General features: G+C 46.4%; 2 protein-coding genes across 3 annotated transcripts in view; one reads left to right on the forward strand and one right to left on the reverse strand.

Annotated features, from left to right (window-relative positions):
- The first annotated feature begins 1,376 nt into the window (after positions 1 to 1,376).
- On the forward strand, positions 1,377 to 18,018 carry Psmc1 (proteasome 26S subunit, ATPase 1). Its single transcript, XM_052738764.1, has 11 exons — positions 1,377 to 1,395; positions 3,984 to 4,037; positions 4,925 to 5,021; positions 6,243 to 6,367; positions 9,904 to 10,089; positions 10,275 to 10,403; positions 11,250 to 11,346; positions 13,797 to 13,986; positions 14,719 to 14,870; positions 15,689 to 15,843; positions 17,676 to 18,018. Exons 4-11 carry the CDS (start codon positions 6,308 to 6,310, stop codon positions 17,808 to 17,810), a joined length of 1,104 nt encoding a protein of 367 aa, XP_052594724.1. The 5' UTR covers positions 1,377 to 1,395; positions 3,984 to 4,037; positions 4,925 to 5,021; positions 6,243 to 6,307; the 3' UTR covers positions 17,811 to 18,018.
- Positions 18,019 to 20,276: 2,258 nt separating this feature from the next.
- The window catches only part of Nrde2 (NRDE-2, necessary for RNA interference, domain containing), a 39,082-nt gene continuing 36,725 nt past the window's right edge, over positions 20,277 to 22,633 (reverse strand). For both annotated transcript variants that reach the window (XM_052738761.1, XM_052738762.1), the window contains 2 exons: positions 21,016 to 21,087; positions 20,277 to 20,590 (listed from right to left, as the gene is read on the reverse strand). In XM_052738761.1, coding sequence (XP_052594721.1) covers positions 20,465 to 20,590; positions 21,016 to 21,087 — 198 coding nt within the window. In that variant the 3' untranslated portion in view covers positions 20,277 to 20,464. The remainder of the gene's footprint in view (positions 20,591 to 21,015; positions 21,088 to 22,633) is intronic.

A 22,633-nucleotide genomic window follows, 5' to 3' on the forward strand; every position in this document is an offset into this window, starting at 1 on the left:
ACAAAAAACAGTCTATTCGGCACAATGCAAAGTCTTGAGTACCTGTTAATGGAAATTTCTGGAAGTAGAAAGGGTAGCTGACATTTTTGTGACGTTACCATGGACACATTAATAATAAAAAACGTTCCCACTACTTTAAGGAGTAATTTTTTTAATGTTTCTAAAGATTCAATTAATGTGCCGGGCAGTGGTGGCGCAGGCCTTTAATCCCAGCACTTGGGAGGCAGAGCCAGACATATCTCTGTGAGTTCGAGGCCAACCTAGTCTACAGAGTGAGATCCAGGACAGGCACCAAAACTACAGAGAGAAAACCCTGTCTCGGAAAAAAATAAATAAATAAAAATAAAAATAAAAAGATTTATTTAATGTATTTGAGTGTTTGCCTGCATTGATTATGAGCACCATGTGCATGCAGTGCATGCTGAGGCCAGAAGAGGGCGACAGATCCCACGGTACTGGAGTTACAGATGGTTGGTAGCTGCCACCTGGGTCCCCTGCTTGTCACTGCTGAGCCATCATCTCTCCAGCCCCTCAAGGGTAATTTTAACACAGTATTTGCCATCATCATCAGTCATTTGTCATGGGGTGGGGGGACTCACAAGTTTAGGTAACTTTAGCATTCTCAGGAAAGTTGGCAAATTCCAGAAACTAAAGAACTTAAAAGCTGTGTACACACACATCAACTTCTCAGTCCCAAGTACCATTCCAGCTCTTGGCACAAATACTTCTTTCCAGTTATAATTTTTGCATAATTTAATTTTTTTTAATTTTCAAAATTGCCCTAATTCTTTGATAACGAAGACCCTTGTCTTAAGTTACGGACAATAGCCCAACAGTAGCTATTTAGAATTCCCTCGGGTAAACTATTTTTAAGTTCTGTCCACAAGGGTTTAACCAATCCCTGTCTGTACCAAACAGCTAGGAACGAGCCCTTCGCGTTTAACTTCGCCCTGGAGGGAGTTGGTCCTTCCAGGCGTCCGTAGCTTTTCTTAGTCACTTCCGCCTCTGACGGGGTCGTTTTGGTGGATGCACTTCCGGCGGTGGCGGCTAGGACGACCGGGAAAAGATGGTGAGTGACTAAGGGTTTCGGCCGGTGGTCGCGGGCACCGAAGGCGGGAGGAGGAGGCGACGGGGCCCGGGCCTGGGCCCCGCGGCGGACGGAGGGACGGGGCCGCGGCGCTCGGGTTGAGCGTGGGTCGGAGCGGGGCGTGCTCCTCGGCGGACGCGGGCGGGACGGACGGCGGCCCGCGGAACCCCGGGGACAGACCTGCTGTGAGCCGGGCGAGCCGGGCAGCCCGGCCGACGCCGGGTGACAGCGGCTGAGCCACGGAACCAGCGTGGGACTCAAGCCGCCGACGACTCAGCGCTCTCCCGCTGGGCCGGAGTCCGGTCTGGGTACTGCGGGTAACGGGGGAGCTCGGTGGACCACGTCGCTGCCTCCATGGGCGCTTCCGTTCCAGAGAAGGGAGACAGTAAACATGTCAGGGAGCAGGATCGGGCAGGGCCGGGTCAACCATCGTTACGTGGCTGTGTTGCGAGAGGCGGCTGTTTGTGTTAGGGTGTCAGCAAAGGCCCCCCGAGGATGTGAAAGTAGAGACCGAAATTGGGGGAGTAAGGGAGTAGTGATCCGTGCTAATATCTGAGGGAAGCAGGGGCCGGGCAGAAGGGTTAGAAAATTCAAAGGACCTGAAACAGCCTGAGATGCAAGGCCAGACCACACAAAGGTCCTGTGAAGAATTATGAAAAGTATTCTGAACGTGCACCGGACATTTCCTTATAGTTCTTATTTCTTGGAACAGCCCCGAAGATAATTATTAATATTCCCGTTTTAGTGAGGAAACTGAAAGGCAGCAAGTGGCCATTGGTGGAATACAGACCCTATCTTTTCTAGAGCGGTTAAACACCCAGGGTTTGCTATAGAGAAGACCTTAGTGTGATTTCTGCCTTTGTATCTTACAAGCTTTGTAGCGATATGCATAAACCTTTTTGGACCTTGGTCTCTTTATATGTAAACGGAGGGGGTAAAGGATTGAATAGCTCAGTGGCTAAGAGCACTTGCTGCACTTCCAGAGGACCCAAGTTCTGTTCCCAGCACCCATGTCCGGAAGTTCACAACCGCCAGTAACTCCAGCTCCAGGAAATCTAACACACACACACACACACACACACACACACACACACACACACACACACACACACACTTTTAAGAAAAGAAATCTCTTTTTAAAATCGAATGAGATAATATTCCAGGAATGCTTAGCACACTGCTCAGCATATTTTAAGAGCTTTATTAGAGGTTTAGCTCTTCTTCTTTGAGACTGAGAAACATGTAGGATATCCCAGAGATGAGGAAAATGACTTCCACCTGTAGCCAAACTGGAGTGGTTTGAGAATGGTAGATGAACCTGGGAAGGCTAGGCATGCTGAGCTAAGGACCATAAAGAACAGCCGATGGGTTTGAGGAGGACTGGGTGATTAGCTGATTGTTTTAGAGGGTCATAGCTCTCTCCTGGGAGGCTGAGGGTCAAATAAGGCAGGGGCTAGAAGAGAAGAGGGGGAGGGGCAGAAGATAGAGTGTGATGGATACAACCATGTTGGATTTGGACCAACACCCGTGAAGCCACAGTGACAGTTAAAATCCTGACCCAGTAATCTATCATTAGAACCTAGTTCATAGAAGTGCTAAGGGTGTATTTGCTGTATTCATTTTCAGCAGTAGGTGGGAAGGAGCTGGTATCATCCACTTAAGGATACCAAGCTCAGTGGAGGATCCTGATTCACCCACAGCCGCATAGTCTAGTGGTGGGACCAGAATTCAGATTCCACAGGCCACGTTCTCAGACTTGTCAACAATTCTTCCGCCTGTGGCGGGATTAATGAAATCTGTTTTGGGATTGTGTTGAATTTTAATGGTAGTGAGGGAAAAATAGCACAGAATTGGGCCCATAATAAACACCTCCTAAGCTTTGGTTGCCCCAGACATGAGCATGTTTCCCTAGGAAGCAAGGAAATGTTAAAGGCTCTAACTTGCACATCCGATTTCAACATGACTGCCTCCTAGACTCTCTTTTTGGTCCTTACGTACTTTCAGAGTAAAACACAAAGTTTTAAGAACCTTGCACATGGTGGAACATGTTTGACATCAGTTCTACTCAGTAACCCTGTGGTGGTTTTGTCTTGATAAGGAAACGGCCAGTGTATTAGTTAGAGGTACCTTCCTGGGCATGACTGAAGGGAACTGAGTGGCTTCTCTCATCAGTTACTTCACTGTTACTCGTCTTTAAAACACCACCATTGGGCTGATGAGATGGCATTTGACATCAGACTTGACCACTGGAGTTTTATCTCCAGGACCCACAAGATAGAAAGAATCAATTCTTGTAAGTTGTCCTCTGGCTTCCACATGTGTGCCCTGGCATGCGCACATGCACCCACACATGCGCTAAACTATGTATTTTCACAGAGATATTTAAAATACCTCAATTTGAGTCATTGCCCTGTGTTCAGCAGTTTTAAAATCGGAAATCCCAGTGAGCTTTTAATACATCAAGTAACACCTTCAGGTGACAGCCTTTCATATTGAGAAACTTGTCCAGGAGCCCCACACTGGCAGGCCAGGAGCATGGTAAGGTGCTGTCAGAACTCTTCTGGAGAGAGAAATGGTTGTGTAATATGTGCAACATCTTTCATGGAGTCTGAGGTATAGCTTATATTAAAGCATGTCAAGTTCTGAACCTCCTGGTTCAGAGGAGTGGTCTCTGTCGGGCTCCTTAGTGACAGCTACATCATAGAGTGGGTCTTGGTTCTGAGAGATGGTTATTTGCAGAATCTCTCCACACTGAGGGCTTACCTGGGCTGCAAGGCTCTCAGGTTTCTAAGGGTTACAATGGGGCTTGTGCTGTGTTTTAGAATCACAGCACCAATGGGGTGTTCTTTTGAAGTGATTGTATTCTGAATTTATCTTTGTCTTTTTTTTTTGACAGGGTCAAAGTCAGAGTGGTGGCCATGGTCCTGGGGGTGGCAAGAAGGATGACAAGGTAAATAAGAAGCAAGAGATTTACATGATCTCATGTCGCTGTGGAAACTGCCAGTGGGTCTCAGTGAGTTCTTCGTGGAGCCACAAATTTTAAAAAGTCAAGTGAAGCCAGGCGGCGGTGGCACACACCTGTAATCCCAGCGCTCGGGAGGCAGAGTCAGGCGGATCTCTGTGAGTTCGAGGCCAGCCTAGTCTACAGAATGAGATCCAGGGCAGACAGGCATCAGAACTACACAGAGAAACCCTGTCTCCAAAAGCAAAAAAAAAAAAAAAGCCAAGTGATATAGTAGGTATTTTGGTAACCTGGATTACAGGTGGATCACCTGTGTCCTGTTTCTGAAAAGTGTATTGGCCTGAGTTAATGATTGTTAAAGCATGAATACTGGAAAAGTTTTAAAGTAGAGTGCCTAAGTGTGTAACATACTGAGGTGGGACAAGTGCCTCACCTTACTCAGACTTTTGGCAAGTAACTCAATTCTGACCTCTTTCTACTTACTAAAAAAATCTGAGTCACTGCCATTTCTATAAAGAGATCACGTTCACTCGGTATAGTTAAATCTTAGAGTGCAGGGATACGTAACCTGCTTTATAAAAGACAGTTATTTTACAGACCCAGCAGACTGTATTTATATATGTAACAATAATCAAAATGAGGCCATCAGTGTAAGTGGGGCATGGGGGGGGGGGGGTGATGACAGGGCTTGGAAGGATGAAGAGAAGGGGAAATAATGTAATTACAGTATTGATAAAAAGGACAATTATATATACATAAATAACTTAAAAAATGAGAACATTTGTACCCCCCTAGAAATAGATGGTAGTGATACAAAATTAAATGCATTTTATAATTTCCTTGTGTTCTTTTTCCTACTTGTCTAAAAACTCAAGGACAAGAAAAAGAAATATGAACCTCCTGTCCCAACCAGAGTGGGGAAAAAGAAGAAGAAAACCAAGGGACCAGATGCTGCCAGCAAACTGCCACTGGGTAATGACCCTGTCCTCTGCTGTCTTCCTAGCTCCCGGAGACTGCTCTGCATGGAGCATAGCGTGTAAAGGGGAGGCAGGAAGTAGGGAGACTGAAGCACCGAGCTGTGGTTATAACCCAGTTCTCCTTAGCTCCTGTGGAGTCTTCTGCTGGGTTAGTGTAGAAGTTGTGTATTATCTGAAAATGCAACGTTAGATGAGAGTGTCTAATGCTAAGAGATCCCATTCACAGTGCACTGTGGTGCACACCTTTAATCCCAGCACTCAGGAGGCAGAGACAAGCAAATAGGTCACTGAGTTCCAGACCAGCCAGGGCTACATGGAGGGACCCTTTCTAAAAAAAAAAGAAAAAAGAAAGAAAGAAAGAAATCCCATTCATTGTCTTTAAATAGCCAACCCCTCTGAGGTATTAAAAATGTAAGTCATTTATTGCTTTGTAAATTTTCTATTACTTTACAGGGGGCACACACACACACTACAGTGTGCTTGTAAAGGTCAGAGGACAGCTTTGGGGAGTTGGTTCTCTCCTGTCACTTTTCTGGGGATGGAACTTAGGTCATTGGGCTTGCACAGCAAGTGCCTTTACCCACAGAGCTTTATCTTGATGGCCCTGTTGTGCTGTCCGGGCTGTCCTTAGGTTCATGATCTTCTTGCCTTAGCTTCCCGGGGACAGGGGTTAAGTGTGCCCTGCAATGGAAACTACAGTGTGCAAATCAGTCTCAGAAACATTTTCATTCTGCAAAATGAAGTATTATGGTATTAAAATTTGGGTTGTGCCTGAACTTTTTATTTTTTATTGATTTTCAAGATGTATTTTATGTGTATGAGTGTTTTGCCTGCCTGTATATAGGTGTACTGCGTGTGTGCCAAGCACATAGTTTGGAGCTGCCATGTGGGCACTAAGAACTGAGCTCAAGTCCACTGCTAGGCCATTTCTTCAGCTCCTTTATCACAGTGTCTGTGTACACATATGTGCATGCATGTACACTCGGATGCAGTTGTGGGCGTGTGGGGGTCAAAACAGCTTACAGGACTCAGTTCTGTACTTCTGCCATGTGGTTCTGAGGGATAGAACTCAGGTCTTCAGCCTTGGCAGCAAGCACTTTAACCACTGAGCCATGTTGCCAGCCCTTTTTAGTGGCTTTCTGATGAGCATAAAGTAAGACTTTATTGTAAATTTTTTAAGTTCCAAATATATTAAGCCTTATTTTTTTAATTACAGTAACGCCTCACACTCAGTGCCGCCTAAAATTACTGAAGTTAGAGAGAATAAAAGACTATCTTCTCATGGAGGAAGAATTCATTAGAAATCAGGAGCAGATGAAACCATTGGAAGAAAAACAAGAGGTGAGTGGAGAAGTTTCTGGAACTGTCTTCTTTACTAATTGAATGTGATTTAGAACCTAACACTGTCATCAGGTGGGATTCAGGTGGTTGAACCTCTGCAGGCCTCTCAGTGGCTAGCTTTTAAAAGCATTAGTTAGCTGCTTTGGGCCCGGAAGATGACCCAGCAGGTAAGAGCACTGGCCGTGCACCCTGGCAACCAAGTTACCCTATGAAAAGGTAGAAATCCAGGTGAAGTGCACATCTGTAATCCTGGCACCCTATAACAAGACAGGAGTATTGTTATTTATTTCTGCTCTTTTTTTTGGGGGGGGCCACCACCCGCCTCCCAAATAAATCACACACAGAGGCTTATTATTACTTATGAATGCCCGGCCTTAGCATGGCTTAGTTTCTTGCCAGCTTTTCTTAACTTAAATTATCCTGTCTACCTTTTGCCTCTGGGTTTTTCTGTTCTCTTACTTCTGTAAATCTTACTCTTACTTTGTAGCTTGCTGTGTAGCTGGGTGGCTGGGTGGCTGGGTGGCTGGGTGGCTGGTCTCTGGAGTCCTCCTCCTTCTCTCGCTCCTTCTTCTCCTCCTCCTATTTATCCTGTCTGCTTGCCAACCCCACCTATTTCTCTCTCCTGCCTCACTATTGGCCGTTCAGCTCTTTATTAGACCATCAGGTGTTCTACACAGGCACAGTAACACAGCTTCACAGAGTTAAACTAATGCAACATAAACAAAAGTAACACATTAAAATAGTATTCTACATTTCCCCCTTTTTGTCTAAATAAAAATGAAAGGATTTTAACTTAAACACAGTAAGACTATATGCAATAACAATTATCAAGGATTATATTCACAATATTCTGTCCATTTGTAGTTAGCATAGTCAGAGAAAATAATGCATTATCTATCCTATCTTAGTGAATCCAAAGTTTTACACCCAACTTACTTTCTATCATAACTGAGGAAAACTGCAACTATAACTATCTAGTCTTCAACTCCATCAGGACCCAGAAGGATGTAATATTATCTAACAACAGAGATATTTGGCTACCTGGACAGTCACCCAAAGTTCCTCTGCAACATTAGGGCATTCATCTTCAGCCTTCAGGCCCATAGTATCTGTCAGACTTCTCAGTGAAGCAGGAAATTTGAAGGACTGTCCTGCCTTGAATTGGCCAAGTTCAACAGTCACTTTCTTCTGTGTCCTGACTGTCCAGTCTGCACAGCACATTGTCAACAGCCAAAGGCAAGAACAGTTTCTTTGCCCAGTGGCTAACCTTGCCACAATGAAAGCAAACTCCATAAGGAGTTTCTTCAATGCCCATCATCATCTCTGAAGTAAATTAGTGCTGCCAGGAGCAGATGTGTCTCATTGTACTGAAAAACTTTAAGTTAACAAAACATTTTAAATGCCATTTTCTGTAGATCTTTGAAAGGTTTGAAGACCATCTGTCTAAAATATATCTCTATATGATCTGAAAAGCATACCTAACATATCTACAAATTTGATTATAAATAACTAACCACCAACCTATGTTTCCTGATTATCCTATATAGTTTATAATAACAGCTTTCAAAAACTAGAATTTTACCTTACATTTTTAAATAAACTGCATAGGTTCAATACCTTAAACAAGAATAGAAACATATACAATATGTTGTGACAAAAATAACCTTAAGTTTTTATCACTATACAAAAATCCTTTAAACAAGAGTAGAAACATATACAATGTAACAAAAATAACTTTAAATTTGTATCAATATTCTATATTCCCCTAAATGATAACAAACATTCATAACCCATCAAATAACCAAAAACCACCCACACTCCCTAACTCTTGGGAATGTGGGCATAGTTTTCTCCATACTGCTCCCTGCTGTCTGTGGATGAAGTATCTTTAGGGTCCTAGAAAGAAAATTTTGAGATAATGACCAAGTCCTAGGAAGACCAACAGCAATCTTTGCTGATTAATATCACCTGTCAAGATTCAGGAGGTCTCACCTGATCAAACTTGATCCCTATTAAGCCTAAAGGAATCCACAGCCTCTCATCTCCTGTGGGAACAAAACTCCAAAGCATTTTTTATTTCCATTTGACAAATATATATATTTGTTTTGTTTTTCGAGACAGGGTTTCTCTGTGTAGCTTTGCGCCTTTCCTGGATCTCGCTCCGTAGACCAGGCTGGCCTCGAACTTACAAAGATCCGCCTGCCTCTGCCTCCCGAGTGCTGGGATTAAAGGCGTGCGCCACCACCGCCGGCTGACAAATATATTTTTTGACTTTTTAAAAGTTAAGGCATTCCTAAAGTGTGTAGGCTGATTTATTTCAACAGTCCTTTCAATTCCAGGTCTCTTTGCAGCTGCCCTTTGCTTTTCAACAATCAAAAAATTCAAAATTAACACAATAACATACAGGATCCAGACTGCCTGTGTATTTCCCATCTTGTGTGACTTTTTTCTTTTACTCTGTCTTTAAAGACTTTATTTTATAAACTCTTTTTTTTTTTTATGTCTATACCCTTTTCCTTTTCTTAAGCCTACACACACTGTTAAACACACTGTAACCTGTTTAGAGGTTTTTCCGTTTGGACCTCTTTTACTGTGTATCTCTAGTCTTTTTTGACCATACTAGCAAACCTTTGACTGATAAGGTACTCCATGTGCGGCTCTCAGCTGGCTCAGCCTGCTTCTTGGGTTGTGAAAGTCAAACCTAAAGCCCACGGCCCCTTTAAGGTTCCTGACTGAAAACTGCATTGAACCGTCCTAGCTGTGGAAACCAGTTCCTGTGTTGCCACAGGAGGTTTGTACTTAGCTTGCCGTTTTTATTTAGAGCTGCCAATTGAACAGCAACACCTCTGAAAGGAGCTGTATCTTTTTTCCCCCCAGCTTTCTTGGGTGCTATGGAAATATGAGCCCCAGGTTGACGCCAGAATATTGTTGGGGGTTTTTTGCTCTTTAGGGGGCCCACCACCCAGCTCCCAAATAAACACACACGGTGGCTTATTATTACTTATGAATGCCTGGCCTTAGCTTGGCATTTCCTTAACTTTAAATTAGCTCCATCTATCTTTTGTCTATGGGCTTTTCCCATTTCTTACTTCTGTATCTTACTCTTATTCTGTGCATGGCCCCTAGATCTTTCCTCTCCCAGATTTCTCCCTCTATATATCTTCTCTGCCTGCCAGCCCTGCCTGTCCTTTCTCCTGCCTTGCTATTGGCCATTCAGCTCTTTATTAGACCATCAGGTGTTTTAGACAGGCACAGTAACACAGCTTCACAGAGTTAAACAAATGCAACATAAACAAAAGTAACACACCTTAAAATCATATTCCCCAACACAGGAGGCAGAGACTAGAGAACCACCCAGAAGCTCTCTGGGTACCCAGGAGTGTACACTCAGCAAGTTCTCTGGTCTCTGCACACTAGATGCCACACACAGAAAACAAATAAGTGAAAAAGGAAAGCGTTTGCGGCTTTGTAGCTCTAGCAGACAAGTGAATCATCTAACTTGAGGGCCAATGCTTTTCCTTCTTGTTTATATTTAGGAGGAGAGATCGAAAGTGGATGATCTCAGGGGGACTCCCATGTCTGTGGGAACCTTGGAAGAGATCATTGATGATAATCACGCCATTGTGTCCACATCTGTGGGCTCAGAACACTACGTCAGCATCCTATCATTTGTGGACAAGGATCTGCTGGAGCCAGGCTGTTCAGTCCTGCTCAACCACAAGGTGAGTTGCTGATCTTTGAGGAGACCCACAGGAGTATGTCCTTCCTTAGACCTGGTTGTTTGTCCCAGAAGTGGCTCACCAGAGCATTCACAGGACTGGGGAGAAAGACACTGTAACTGGTACTGCTTGTCACAAGCAGGGTGAAGGGACCTCATGGTCACATGTTAAGACTCGATCCTTTGTAGGTGCATGCCGTGATAGGGGTGCTAATGGATGACACAGATCCCCTGGTCACAGTGATGAAGGTGGAAAAGGCCCCCCAGGAGACCTATGCAGATATTGGGGGACTGGACAACCAAATCCAGGAAATTAAGGTATGGAAGGGACCAGCTCTGGGTTTCCAGACTTTTGGTTTCTTATAGCTGTCCAATTTAGGATGCTTTGAAGTTATTTGCATGTTTGTTTTTGTTTTTGTTTTTTATTGATTAATTCCAGCTGTGGCTCTTCATGTGTTCTGTACTGTTAGGAATCAGAAGTCACAGTAAACTGTGTGATAGTCCTGCAGCATTTTAACACTTTGCATATTTCACGTTGAGTGAGTTTTGTGTGAGAACGTGATGTTCCTAGCTGTGCCGACTTGTGCTGTTGTGTGGAAGTGTCTGTACTTACACAGGCTCACACAAGTGCTGGGCCGAGGACATAATCCTGTGTCTGAGTGACCCTAGGGCCTGGGGAGAAGCGGTTATTCGGGGTGACTGGGAGCCAGCTCTCTGCCTGCTCTCCCCATAGGGAAATCAGTGAGGGCTACCACAGATCTCCACGGTTGACATCCCACACAGCTGGACCTAGTACATAATGTAATACCCTAGGTGGGAACAGCTGTCAGGACATCTTTCCATGTTCTGGCTGTAGTTTAATCAAAAAAGAGGGAGTTTTAACTTTCTTCAGTCTTACTTTGCTCCAGAATGGCTTAAATGATGCTCAAGGCTGACTTCTGGAAAAGAAAAGGGAAACAGCATAGCCTAGAAAGGGAGGTAATAAAAACTCCAGGGAGATGTATGGCCTCTTCAGCATGCCCTACCCGGGTGGAAGTCAGGTGTATCTCCTTTTAAAAGAATGAGGTTTCTACTTATTTTATGGAAAGCAAGATATTTTCATGTCAAATAATGCTAATCACTTCAGTTAGACTTTCATTTTTACCAAATACTTCTTCTCTGTAGGAATCTGTGGAGCTTCCTCTTACCCATCCTGAGTATTACGAAGAGATGGGGATAAAGCCCCCTAAGGGGGTCATTCTCTATGGCCCACCAGGAACAGGTATGCCATGTTGGACACTGTAGACAAATCACTATCTCCAGCAGCACTGCAAAATATAAGACGCCACACACAGGTCCTTAGCTTAACTCTGGGACTGGGTGGGAGGGAGAGTGGCATGCAAAAGGCCCCGGGTTCAGTCCAGCAACTGTACCACCCTGTACACACACAACACAAACATTCTCATCCTTGGTTGGCTGTGCTGGTCCCAGCCTCAAAGGCATGCACACATTGATCTGGAGCATGGCCAAGCCTCAGACCCATAGTGGAGATGGCGTTCCAAGTTCTTCTGAGGATCAGGTCTATCTACTGGTGCAGTAGTACTAAGTAAACGTTTGTTGGGTGATGATAAAAGTGCATACACATTTAATTCATTACAGTTAGTTGTCCTGAGCTGTAGAGACCAGTATGTGGCAGTGCTTAGTCTTCAGATGAGAACAAGAGTGGTCATTGTTGAGAGGACTGACAGTGAGTGCTAACTGACCTGTGGTGAGAGCTACCAAGGCACTGAGAAGTCCCTTCCCCCAGAAGCCTGAAGCTAGAAGAAGCCGCCACTCTGCTTCATCTCATCAGAAAGTAAAGCTACCAAGAGGCCGGTGCTGAGCCCAGGGCCACAGAGCATTGAGCTGGTGCAGGGCTGGAGCTACAGCACTGGGCGCTGGCCTACCAGCTTGTAGTGAATGCAATGTAGACACTGCGGTGCTGGGTGGGCAGGCCTGTCCGAGGGGGCGGGGCTTGTTCAGGGATTCCCTGTAAGCCGGCAGCCTCCTTGGCTGCTTCTGGACACTAAAATCTCATCCTCTTAAGAGGTGCTACTCTGCCTTCACCGCCCTGGTTGGTCTCCCAGGAACAGTCTTGCCTCCTAAGGCTTCTCACCTGACATTCTTCCCGTGGCCAAGGACAGCATCATTACCACATGTTGTCACAAAGCTTGACCCTTGGTCATTTTCCAGCTGCCCAAGGCCCGTTAGGCAATTACAGTTCTGCCTCTGCATCCTGAGCCAACACCCAGCCCTCCTCACTCCCTTTCATGGGGGCCACGGTCTTACCAGCTCTAAGTCTTGAATTGAGTGCTCTGGTGACTGGTCTTTGGAACTGGGACCAGAATCCACATTGCTTAGAGCTCCCAAGTAAATTCAGTGTATACAGTCAGCCAAGGTTGAGAACTTGTTTTGTGAATGTGTGTGACCTGAAAGAAAATACCAGGGTCTAGAGCAACATTGGAAACACCATTTGAGATCCGTGAGAGGAACTGCCTTCATTGGGAAGGGCATACCACAGACTGATACGACGCCTGGGCTTCCTTCCCCAGCTCTCATCTGTGGGCTCCATCGACTGGTCCTGCTTCCAGTATTTGGGCCACTCACAAGCCCACCCAGTACCACCTTGCTAGTAGTGGGACCCTGTGGCCTGTGCTGGAGACTGCTTTGTGTCCTAGGGTCAGGCCTAGGGTTCCCAGACAGTATTTTATCACTGATAGTTCCATAGGAGTTATTTGGTCTTCTAGTCTTGGGTTGGATGGGTTAAGTTTTGTTTTGTTTGTGTGTGTTTGTTTATTCATTCATTGGTTTTGACATAGGGCCTCATAAAGGCCAAGCTGGCTTTGAATTCACTATATAGCTCAAGATGACCTTCAACTTCTAATCCTCCTGCCTCTACCTCCCAAATGCCAGATTCTAGACATGTACCGGCATGTCTGGTTGCATTAAATTTATATTCAACTTAGAATGGACCCAGGAAAAAACTCCTTTCCAAAAAAACCAGATTGTTGTGTTGCTAGTGCAGAACAGTTCCTTCTGTAGGTAATTATCATGATCGTTTAGGGCAGTGGCTCTCAACCTTCCTAATGCTGCATCCCTTTAATGCAGTTCCGCATGTTGTGGTGACCCCAACCATACAATTATTCCTTTCCTACTTTATATCTGTAATTTTGCTACTGTTATAAATCGTAACATAAACATCTGATAATGCAGGATATCCAGTGTGTGGCCCATCACGACCCACAGGTTGAGAACCTCTGCTTTAGAGGCTCCTTTATGCTCAAGGTGTGAAAATAACCAAGTAGGGCTGAGAAAATGGCTCAGTGATAAAGGTGCCTGCTGCTCAAGCTTGGCAATCTGAGTTAGATCTTCGGAACCCGTGTGAAGGTGGAAGGGACAGGCCTCTGTGAAGGTATCCTCTCCTCCACGTGTGCTCCATGCACATGCGCCCCCCCCCCCACACACACACAACACACAATTTCTTTAATGAGAAAAAAAAAATAACCAAGTAAAAGGTATTTGCTGACGTTATCATGATGACTTTAAGAGAGTTCAAAGCTGTCAGAGTACGTAGTTAGACTGGAAGAGCAGAGCACCAGACAGCTGCTGGTGTGTGTCCATCCATTAGGGTGAGGGGTCTTAACAGCAGCTACATGGTTTTCTCCTTTGTCTTATTCTTTTTACCCCAAATAGGTAAAACATTATTGGCCAAAGCAGTAGCGAACCAAACTTCAGCCACTTTCTTGAGAGTGGTTGGCTCAGAGCTTATTCAGAAGTACCTGGGTGACGGGCCCAAACTCGTTCGGGAGCTGTTCCGAGTTGCTGAAGAACATGCACCATCCATTGTGTTTATTGACGAAATTGATGCCATTGGGACCAAAAGGTAGACTTGCCCTGAACTGTTGTATGAGATAAAACAACGTTAGGCCCTCCCTGTGTAGCACGTCCTTGCTGTGCACGGCCCTCTGGATATTTTACTCTCTGACCTCCATGGGCCTTAAGCACCCACCCAGGCAGTGTCTGGAGACCATTCATGTCATAGCCCTTGCATGAAGCCAGTACCATCCGGACTCTGGGGGCTCGCTGTAGTGATGGTAGTCTCTGCCCTCCAGTTAGTAGGTTGGGCCATCAGGCACCAAACAGGGAGACAAAAAATGATGGAGCTGCGGCACTGAGTTGCTGTGCAGATGTGTGATCTGTGATGGTTGGAAAGTGTCTTCATCTGTGCTGCTGCACACAACACGATGGCTGGGTGGATTCAAAAGGCAAAAGCTTATTTTCCCTCTGTGCTGGGGCCGTGATGTCTAAGATCGGGGCCCTAGCATCAGCGTGTGCTCAGGGCTGCTTCTGCTCCCAGGATCATGCATGTTCTCAGTCCTCCAACGATCCAGCAGTCAGCCGAGAAAAAGGGCCCGTGCCAGCTCCTCCAGCCCTTTTAGAAGGCATTGATCACTCATCCATCACAGTGGCCATTGTTAGATGTGAACTTTCAGAGGCAAGTCCCGACCAGAGCACAGGTGCACAGAGTGACAGGGGCGGAAAAGAACGTTGAGTTTCATGCTGTGTGTTTGCTTTTAACAGAATGGCTGGGTCTTTGTTTCTTCTTTTTCTGAAGATACGATTCAAACTCTGGAGGTGAGAGAGAAATTCAACGAACAATGTTGGAACTGTTGAACCAGTTGGATGGATTTGATTCAAGGGGAGATGTAAAAGTTATCATGGCTACAAACCGAATAGAAACTTTGGATCCAGCACTTATCAGACCAGGTCAAATTTGCTCTTGTTTCCTTGTAGAAAATTAATGAGTTTGTGATTGAAATGTGCTTTGGGGGATGTTATACAATGGTACACAGAATGGCAAATACCATTGTGCGGCATAATTTACCAAAAACATGTCTACTTGACTGGAGAGATGGCCTAGTTAGAAAGGTGCCTGCCTATCAGCAGGAGGGCCTGAATTTTGTCTGCAGAACCCATGTACAAAAGGTGGGTGTGATGGTGTGCAGCTGTGACCCCCGCACTGAGGAGGTATAGTGGGACTTGCTGGCGGGCCAGCCTGCCTAGCAAACTGCCTTTGGCAAACTCCAGGTCAGTGAGAGACACTGATCTCAGGAAACAAGGTGGTAGGTGCCTGAAGTTATCCTCACCACATGTACACACACAAGTTCAAGTCTGTCTCCTTGAGATCCCTCATTCTAGTTTTGCACTGGGATCTTTTCCTCCCCATACTCAGAATTTCTGGCCTCAAGCGTTTGCTTTCATCCCTAAGGAGTCATGGGCCATGATTTATTGTTTACATTCAGGTAGCACTGGAAGCCATAATTTGCTGCTAGCTTTTGTAATGTTTCTAAGGTAGACATTAATACCATTCAGGATCTCCCTTGTTTATTCCTGAAGGTATCAAGTCAGGGGCTTAAGGGGGGTCAATTCAGATATAGATGTTGACAAAGCACAGAAGTGAGTGTTCACTTTTTAGGGTTCGTGTGTCACCCTACATCATCGTCTGACACCTGTGGGGTGGGCTAAGGCTCTGAATTGGAGCATCTGGGTCTGGATGGAAGTGGCTGAAAGCTTTGTACCTGCAGGCCGCATTGACAGAAAGATTGAGTTCCCTCTGCCTGATGAAAAGACCAAGAAGCGGATCTTCCAGATTCACACAAGCAGGATGACACTGGCTGATGATGTAACCTTGGATGACTTGATCATGGCAAAGGATGACCTCTCTGGGGCTGACATCAAGGTGAGTAACTGGGTGGGCTGGCTTCCTCTGGGAATTTGGCCTTTTAGGAAAGACTGCAAACTCTAGGGGTGGCACTTAGGCCAAGTGTGTGGATGCCTCGGTTTTACTGTCAGAGTCACTTGGTGGCTTTAATATTATATCCAAATGGAAGATTTGCTTTTTATTCAAAGTCATTTAATGCATTAATCTATGAAGTAAATGACCACATCCCCGTGAACCCACAAGGATCAGTCACTAACATTGTTTACCACCCACTGTACAAGGCCTGAATGACCTTTATTTAGTCCTCTGCCAGGAAAGTGTCTGCTGGGAGAGGTCAACCCCAGAGCTGCAGAGGGTCCCCGACACTGCTCTTGTTTCACTTGGGCAAGAACTACTGAGGCAATGTATTAGAATAATTACTATACGCCAACATAGCTAACAGGAATATGTATATGCTCTGAGTCCAGGTAAATAAAATGGGCATACACTCTTATTCCCACCTTGTATTGATGAGCTACTCAAGTTTACCTGTTGGTTTTGTTGCAAATGAGCTAGTACGTTTCTCCTCGGCTGCCCAGTCTTTATATCAAGGCCTGTGAGCAATGAATGTGGTGCAGGCTCCTTTCCTTCAAGGAGCGGGATCTTCCTCAGCATGGGTGTCTTAGTTAGCTAGAAGCGGCACACAGAGTACTTTTCCGGGCCAGTGCCTGCAGTAAGGTCATTAGCATCAGTCCCACAGAACTGAGTTAAATAGCTTAGTTTTTCCTTTTTCATTGGAAATTACTTTTTAATTGCACTACATGAACTTTTCTTAAAATTTTTCCAGCATTCAGAAAAGTATATGTATACCCACATGCCCATCACCTACATTGGCTAACCTTTTCCTATCCTCATGCACACCTACTTTTTGGCTGAACCATTTAAAGTAAATAATTTGACCATTTCCACACAACATTCAGTGCCAGGATTGTGGTATTTTTGCTTTGTTTGGAGTTGTTTTTTAACATTTAATTTTTAATTATGTGTGTGGGGGGGGGGGGATGTGCACAGGAATATAGGCACCTGCAGAGGCAAGAAGAGGGCATCAGAGTCCTTGGAGCTGGAGTTCCAGACGGTTGTGAGCCCAGAGTGGGTACCAGGAACCAAACTCAGTCCTCTGCAGGAGCAGCATGCACTCTTAACTCCTAAGCCGTCTCCTCGGTGCCCTGGATCACATTTTAACGCATGTGTACAAGGGCTCTTGTTTCACTTGGGCAAGAACTACTGAGGCAATGTATTAGAATAATTACTATACGCCAACATAGCTAACAGGAATATGTATATGCTCTGAGTCCAGGTAAATAAAATGGGCATACACTCAAGTCTCTGCCTTTGGGCCTATCACTTTCTCCATCTCCTAGAAATATCTTTAATGAAAGTAAAGCTACAAGAATTTACTGACTGGCCAAACCACACAGCTTGTCAGAACCTGAGCCACAGCTCAGAACTCCAGGTCCTGGGCCAGTCCTCTCCCTTAAAGTCTTCCTAGTTTATACATCTTGGATTCTTTCAGAAATTATGATGCATGAGACATTTAAAAAATAACCTGTTCCCAAATGAGCAACTTGTGTTTAGTCTGTCTTATACTTTATTTCAAAATATCTCTCTGAATTCTTTAAGATAAAAATAAGTGTTTCAGGCTGAACATACTGTTCTTTTTTTTTTTTTTTGGTTTGGTTTGGTTTGGTTTTTTGAGACAGAGTTTCTCTGTGTAGCCCTGGCTCTCTGGCTCTCTGGCTCTCTGCCTCTGCCTCTGCCTGGGATTAAGGGCATGCCCTATTAAGCCCAGCTCATATTGTTCTTTCTTTCAGGCAATCTGTACAGAAGCTGGTTTGATGGCCCTGCGGGAACGCAGAATGAAAGTTACAAATGAAGACTTCAAAAAATCTAAAGAGAATGTTCTTTATAAAAAGCAAGAAGGCACCCCTGAGGGGCTCTATCTCTAGTGACCCACGGTTGCCTTCAGGGAAGTTAATGAATTCCCCTCCTGGGAAGATGGGAAGCTGCCCCAAGGAATCCATTTTTCCAGTGAGTTTCGCTGGTAGAGCCTATCTTGAAGGATGCTGTCCAGGGTGCCCATCAGGCATCTCCATCTGTGGGTCACTGTGTTGTGCTGCTCTCTGCTCCCAATAAAGGGTTGTCTGGTTTGCTTTCTATTGCTGTGATGGACACCGTGACCAAAACCAACGAGGGGTGGGGCAAGAGTTCACTTCATCTCACGGCTTACAGTCCCTCACGATGGGAAGTCAGGACAGGAACCTGGAGAAAGGAACTGAAGCAGAAAAAAGGAACTGGAGGAATGCTACTTCCTAGTTTGTTCAGTCTGCTTTCTTATACACCCCAGGACCACTTGCTTAGGGATGGCACCACTCAATAGTGGGCTGGGCCCTCCCACATAATCGCTTACTAAGAAAATGCCAACAGACTTGCCTGTAGTCCAATCTGATGGAGGGGAGGCATTTTCTCAGTTGAAGTTCTGTCTTCCCAAATGACTCTAGCTTCTGTCAGGTTGACAATAGTCAGCATAAGCAGCACTTTGACAGCTGCTCTGAGGCTGCACGCCCACAGCTCCCTGCCGCAGACAGGAGGATCCCGCACTAGGGAAGCTTATTGGCACCACAAGGGCACCCTTCATGTGTCCAAAGCCAGTGCCTCAGACAGCCACGGGGCCAGTGGTCTGTGCAGAGTAAAGGCTAAGTTAATGTGGCTGTTTTTCAGGAGACCAGTTTGCTGTGTGGACTGCAGGGCTCCATAGTGGGCAATACATGTTCTCAAAAGGCTGAGGATCCCGAAAATTAGTCAGTGAAGGATCTTATCCCAATTGTGCCTGCCTTTGTTCTGGGTTCAGAAACTGCAGCACTTGTTTTGTTTTTTGAGACAGGGTTTCTCCATGTAGCTTTGGTGCCTGTCCTGGATCTCGCTCTGTAGACCCGCCTGGCTCTGCCTCCCAAGTGCTGGGATTAAAGGTGTGCGCCATCACCGCCCAGCTATATTTCCTTTCTAAATAGATGATTCCTCAGAGCCACAGGCAGCAGGTGGCCTGTAAGAAGAAGGTGTGTTCCTTTTTTTGTTGCCACCAAGACTTAGTTTAAACAATACACATTTATCTCAGTTCACAGGTCAAGAGACCACTCAAAAAGCTAGAATCTTGGTATCCACTGCGCTCCTTTCTGGAAGCTCAAGAGGGAATCCAGTTTCCTCGAGGTCCAGGTTGGCAGAATTCAGCTCCTTGTAGCTGTAGGGCCCAGGTCAGCACATGCTGTCAATTGAGGACCTTTTGCAGCTTGTAGAGGCCACTCCCATCCATCTTCCTGTGTCTGTTCCTTTCTACTTTCCAAGAGTCTCATGACCATACTGGGCATACTCAGATAACCCAGGACAGCCTTCTCGCTTTTTTTGAATTATTTTGTTTTAGACAAGGTGTGTGTAGCCAGACCAGGCTGGTCTCGAACTCAAGAGATCCCCCTTGCCTCTCTTTGCCTCCTGAGTGCCAGGATTAAAGGCCTGCACCAACACGCCATAGGTTATTCACAGGTTCCAGGTTTAGGGTGTGGCTATCACGGGGTTGGGGAAGAGTTCTGTCTAGCAAAGGCTATACGTGGGTAGCCCTGTGCAGAGTGGGTGCAATTTATTTGTGTGGAGATGGATATCTATGAGAAACTACACAGCATCAAAACTCAGCACTGAGGATGCCACCTGGCTGGAGTGCTGAAGACCAAGGGTAAGAAATAAGTACATGGAAGAGTGAGAAGCAATCATAGGACAGCATAAGGTCATGTATCTAAATCCCAACATACACAGAAAATAAACAGTATTAATAGAGGCAAAGGCAGAAGCAAGAGTTCAAGGCCAGCCTGGACTCCAGAAGACCCTGTTTGAAAAAGCCAGGAAGAGGCTCTACTCCCTGCAGGTATCCCTGCAAGACAAGCCAGCTTCTCAGCCAGGCTAACAGGAAAGGCTGTGCTGCGGAGCTCCCCCACAGTAAAAATGACTGCGTTCTCATGGCCTTCTTGATCAAAAAGGCGAGCTCGGGTCAACTGGGAGCAGCTGTGGTCATGGTTCAGCCTGCTCCAAGGTCACCAGCAAGCTTCCTGCAGAGGGTGCTGGTGCCCTGCCTGAGGGTTTGCACAGTACTGAGCACATGGGCACCTGGATTCCGATGGAGGGTAGATTCTGAGCAGTGCCACGCAGACCCAAAGGTCCCTGTGGATGCTGCTGGTCACCAGAGCAAGACAGGAGACGTTTAAATAACCATCTGCTGGGTGGAAGATAAAGAACAATCTCTGCTCACCAGCCCAGGGAAAGGGGAGGTCTCCATGGCAAGTAGCCAGACCTGTGACAGGATCATGGACACATGCAGTGTGCCAGGCAAGCGCTGACTAAGCAGGGGGCTTAGAGAAGGAATACGAAGCTGCACACAAGCACAAAAGGTTTATCACTGGCACGACTCCATCTGTACAGATAGTTGGCCACATATACAATATGTAAAACAGTCAGTCCAAACCCCAGCCAGACAGTTAAGAAAGCCCTTGCACAGCCATGGCTCTTCTGGGCCCTCGTCCTCGCTGTTCAGCAGACCAGCACTGCCCCGGGGTGTATGCTAGTCCTCCAGCAGTAGGTCCAGCTCCTCCAGGGGCAGGCGTACACGAAGCTCCTTCTCAGTCATCAAGTCCACGATCTCCTGCAGCTCGTCTGGGAAGTACTCCATGGCATCCATGTACAGCACCTAGCAGTAGAGAAAGACAACACTGGCTGTGAGCACAGAGCAAGATCATGGAGGGTCCCAGGGAGTCCCGTCACTCTGCGGCCTGTGGAGACTTGCCTCGCTCAGGCAGCGCTGCATGTCCAGGGGAACCGGCAAATGGCCGTAAACAGGAAGTACAGAGTGAAGCGCTCACTTGGACGTGGCCAGCAGAGTCAGCGCCACAGTTCACCCTCGGTTTGGTTTACCAACGCCTCTTCATCTGGGTAGGACATGGGCATCTGGGCATTGTAGGAGAACGCTGGGAAAGCGCTAACCGCATGGAGCACCATCTCAGGACAGTGTCGCTAGGACAAGGCTTTGGCAAAGCCGCACCCTGACACTGCTGAGCAGAGGCGGGCTGGAAGGTCCTTGGGAAGCTGAAGACGACGTCAGTGTTTAAAGCTTACCTTTGCCCAAGGACAGCTCTGGAGTGCCTTGTAGAACACGCCTTTGCTTCTTTCCTTGTTCCCTAAGGAAACCTGAGGTAGGAAGAGATCGTTGGTGAGTGATGGAGGCAGGGAGGCTAAGGCTACAATGCACACAGTCTGCGCCTGCCCTCAGATACCAGAAGCTGGCCTGTGTCGGGGTGACACCATCTTGACAACCTGTGGGATGATTCCCAGTTCCAGAGAATGCTCTTGGGCCCCTGCTGTGTTGGGTCGTTCGACACTTAATTTCTGAAGCCTTGGGTCTCCTCCTTTACCACTACTGTCTAGGTGTTAGTGACAGGGCTTGGGATGAGACATGTCCATGAGGTGAGGCTGATGACTTTGTACGCATGGGAAATGATCTGCCATTTTTGTGAAAATTACCCTCAGAGACCAAATAACGAGGATCCCTGGGTACTGGTTACATCATTTCTCTGAAAGGCCTTGTAAGACAAGCACGACAGCACATCCACATGGGGAGGCCGGCAGGAGGCTCACAAATCCTAAACCAGCCTGGACTAAGTAAAGAGACTGTCTAAAACAATGACTACATAGTAAAGATTCAAAGGCTAATTTACCCATAGCCTATTAAAAGTTTCTGTCAGAGCCTAGAGGTCATTCTGCCTTAGAGGTAGCCTGATGGTGGCTTCTCTACAGCTCCCACCTAGGCTGCTCTGTGAGATGTCCTGGAACTGGCGGGCCCCTTGCAGGCCAGGCAAGAGCCATACCACTGCCCCACTACTGTATTAATATCATTACAGGCCACCCATGATCCAAACACTACACAAATGTTTCTGGAGTGTGTGTGTGTGTGTGTGTGTGTGTGTGTGTGTGTGTGTGTGTGTGTGTGTGAATGGCTAAGATGTTCGGGTCAGATGTGAGCCACCTGCTGGATGTTCTAGAAATGGAACCCAGGTCCTCTGGAAGAGCAGCAAGTGCCCTTAGCCACTAAGCCATTTCTTCAGTCTCGGCCACCCTTTCTGTTTTTCAAGTTTGATTCCCATGGTCACAGGAAGACTGTGACTCCCATGGTCATATGTGTGGCTCAGCAGACTCCTGCTCTGAGGATGAGCCTCTGAATTGATCCCCAAAGAGCTAATGTGCTCTCCTTCCTCTCAAGTCAGCACACTTCAATGTCCTCTCTTAAGTACTGACTAGAAGGAAGAAGAAGAAAACTACGTTACTGCACTCTCTCAGCCATGTACAGCTAACCCTGGACCCCAGTAAGCCCAGGCACAAGGAGGCTAGCCTCATGTAAGAACGGCTCTCTGGCATTTCCTTCCAAAGTCACCACAGGAAGCGGCCTTCCTGTATCAGGTGGGGCAGGACCCAAAGCCAGATGAGAGCCTAGAGGTGACTGCGTCCCCTCCACGATGTCATAGTCAGGCACGGCCTTGAGCACACCTGCCCCTCTTGGAGCAGTTTCTCCTGGAAGCTACCTGCCTCCTCCGACCCTACCTTCTTCATGTCCACCGAGGCCTTGCGCATTTCTGTCAGGGCTGAAACATGCTAGGGCCACTCCCTCCTCCCAGAGTTCCCTGTTCCCCCGTGGTATTGTGACTAGGAAACCATGTCCTATCAGGCAGACCAGGGACCT

The sequence above is a fragment of the Peromyscus californicus genome, unplaced genomic scaffold (genome assembly GCF_007827085.1).
Source record: "Peromyscus californicus insignis strain IS unplaced genomic scaffold, ASM782708v3 Scaffold_15__1_contigs__length_86483966, whole genome shotgun sequence".
Taxonomy (NCBI): Eukaryota; Metazoa; Chordata; class Mammalia; order Rodentia; family Cricetidae; genus Peromyscus; species Peromyscus californicus.

Bases quoted from the DNA above. Each gene is read 5' to 3' on its own strand.
- Psmc1 (XM_052738764.1), top strand. From the start codon at position 6,308: ATGGAGGAAGAATTCATTAGAAATCAGGAGCAGATGAAACCATTGGAA. The intron at 6,368-9,903 runs GTGAGTGGAGAA...GTTTATATTTAG, and splicing joins CATTGGAAGAAAAACAAGAG to GAGGAGAGATCGAAAGTGGA. The intron at 14,871-15,688 runs GTCAAATTTGCT...TTGTACCTGCAG, and splicing joins TCCAGCACTTATCAGACCAG to GCCGCATTGACAGAAAGATT.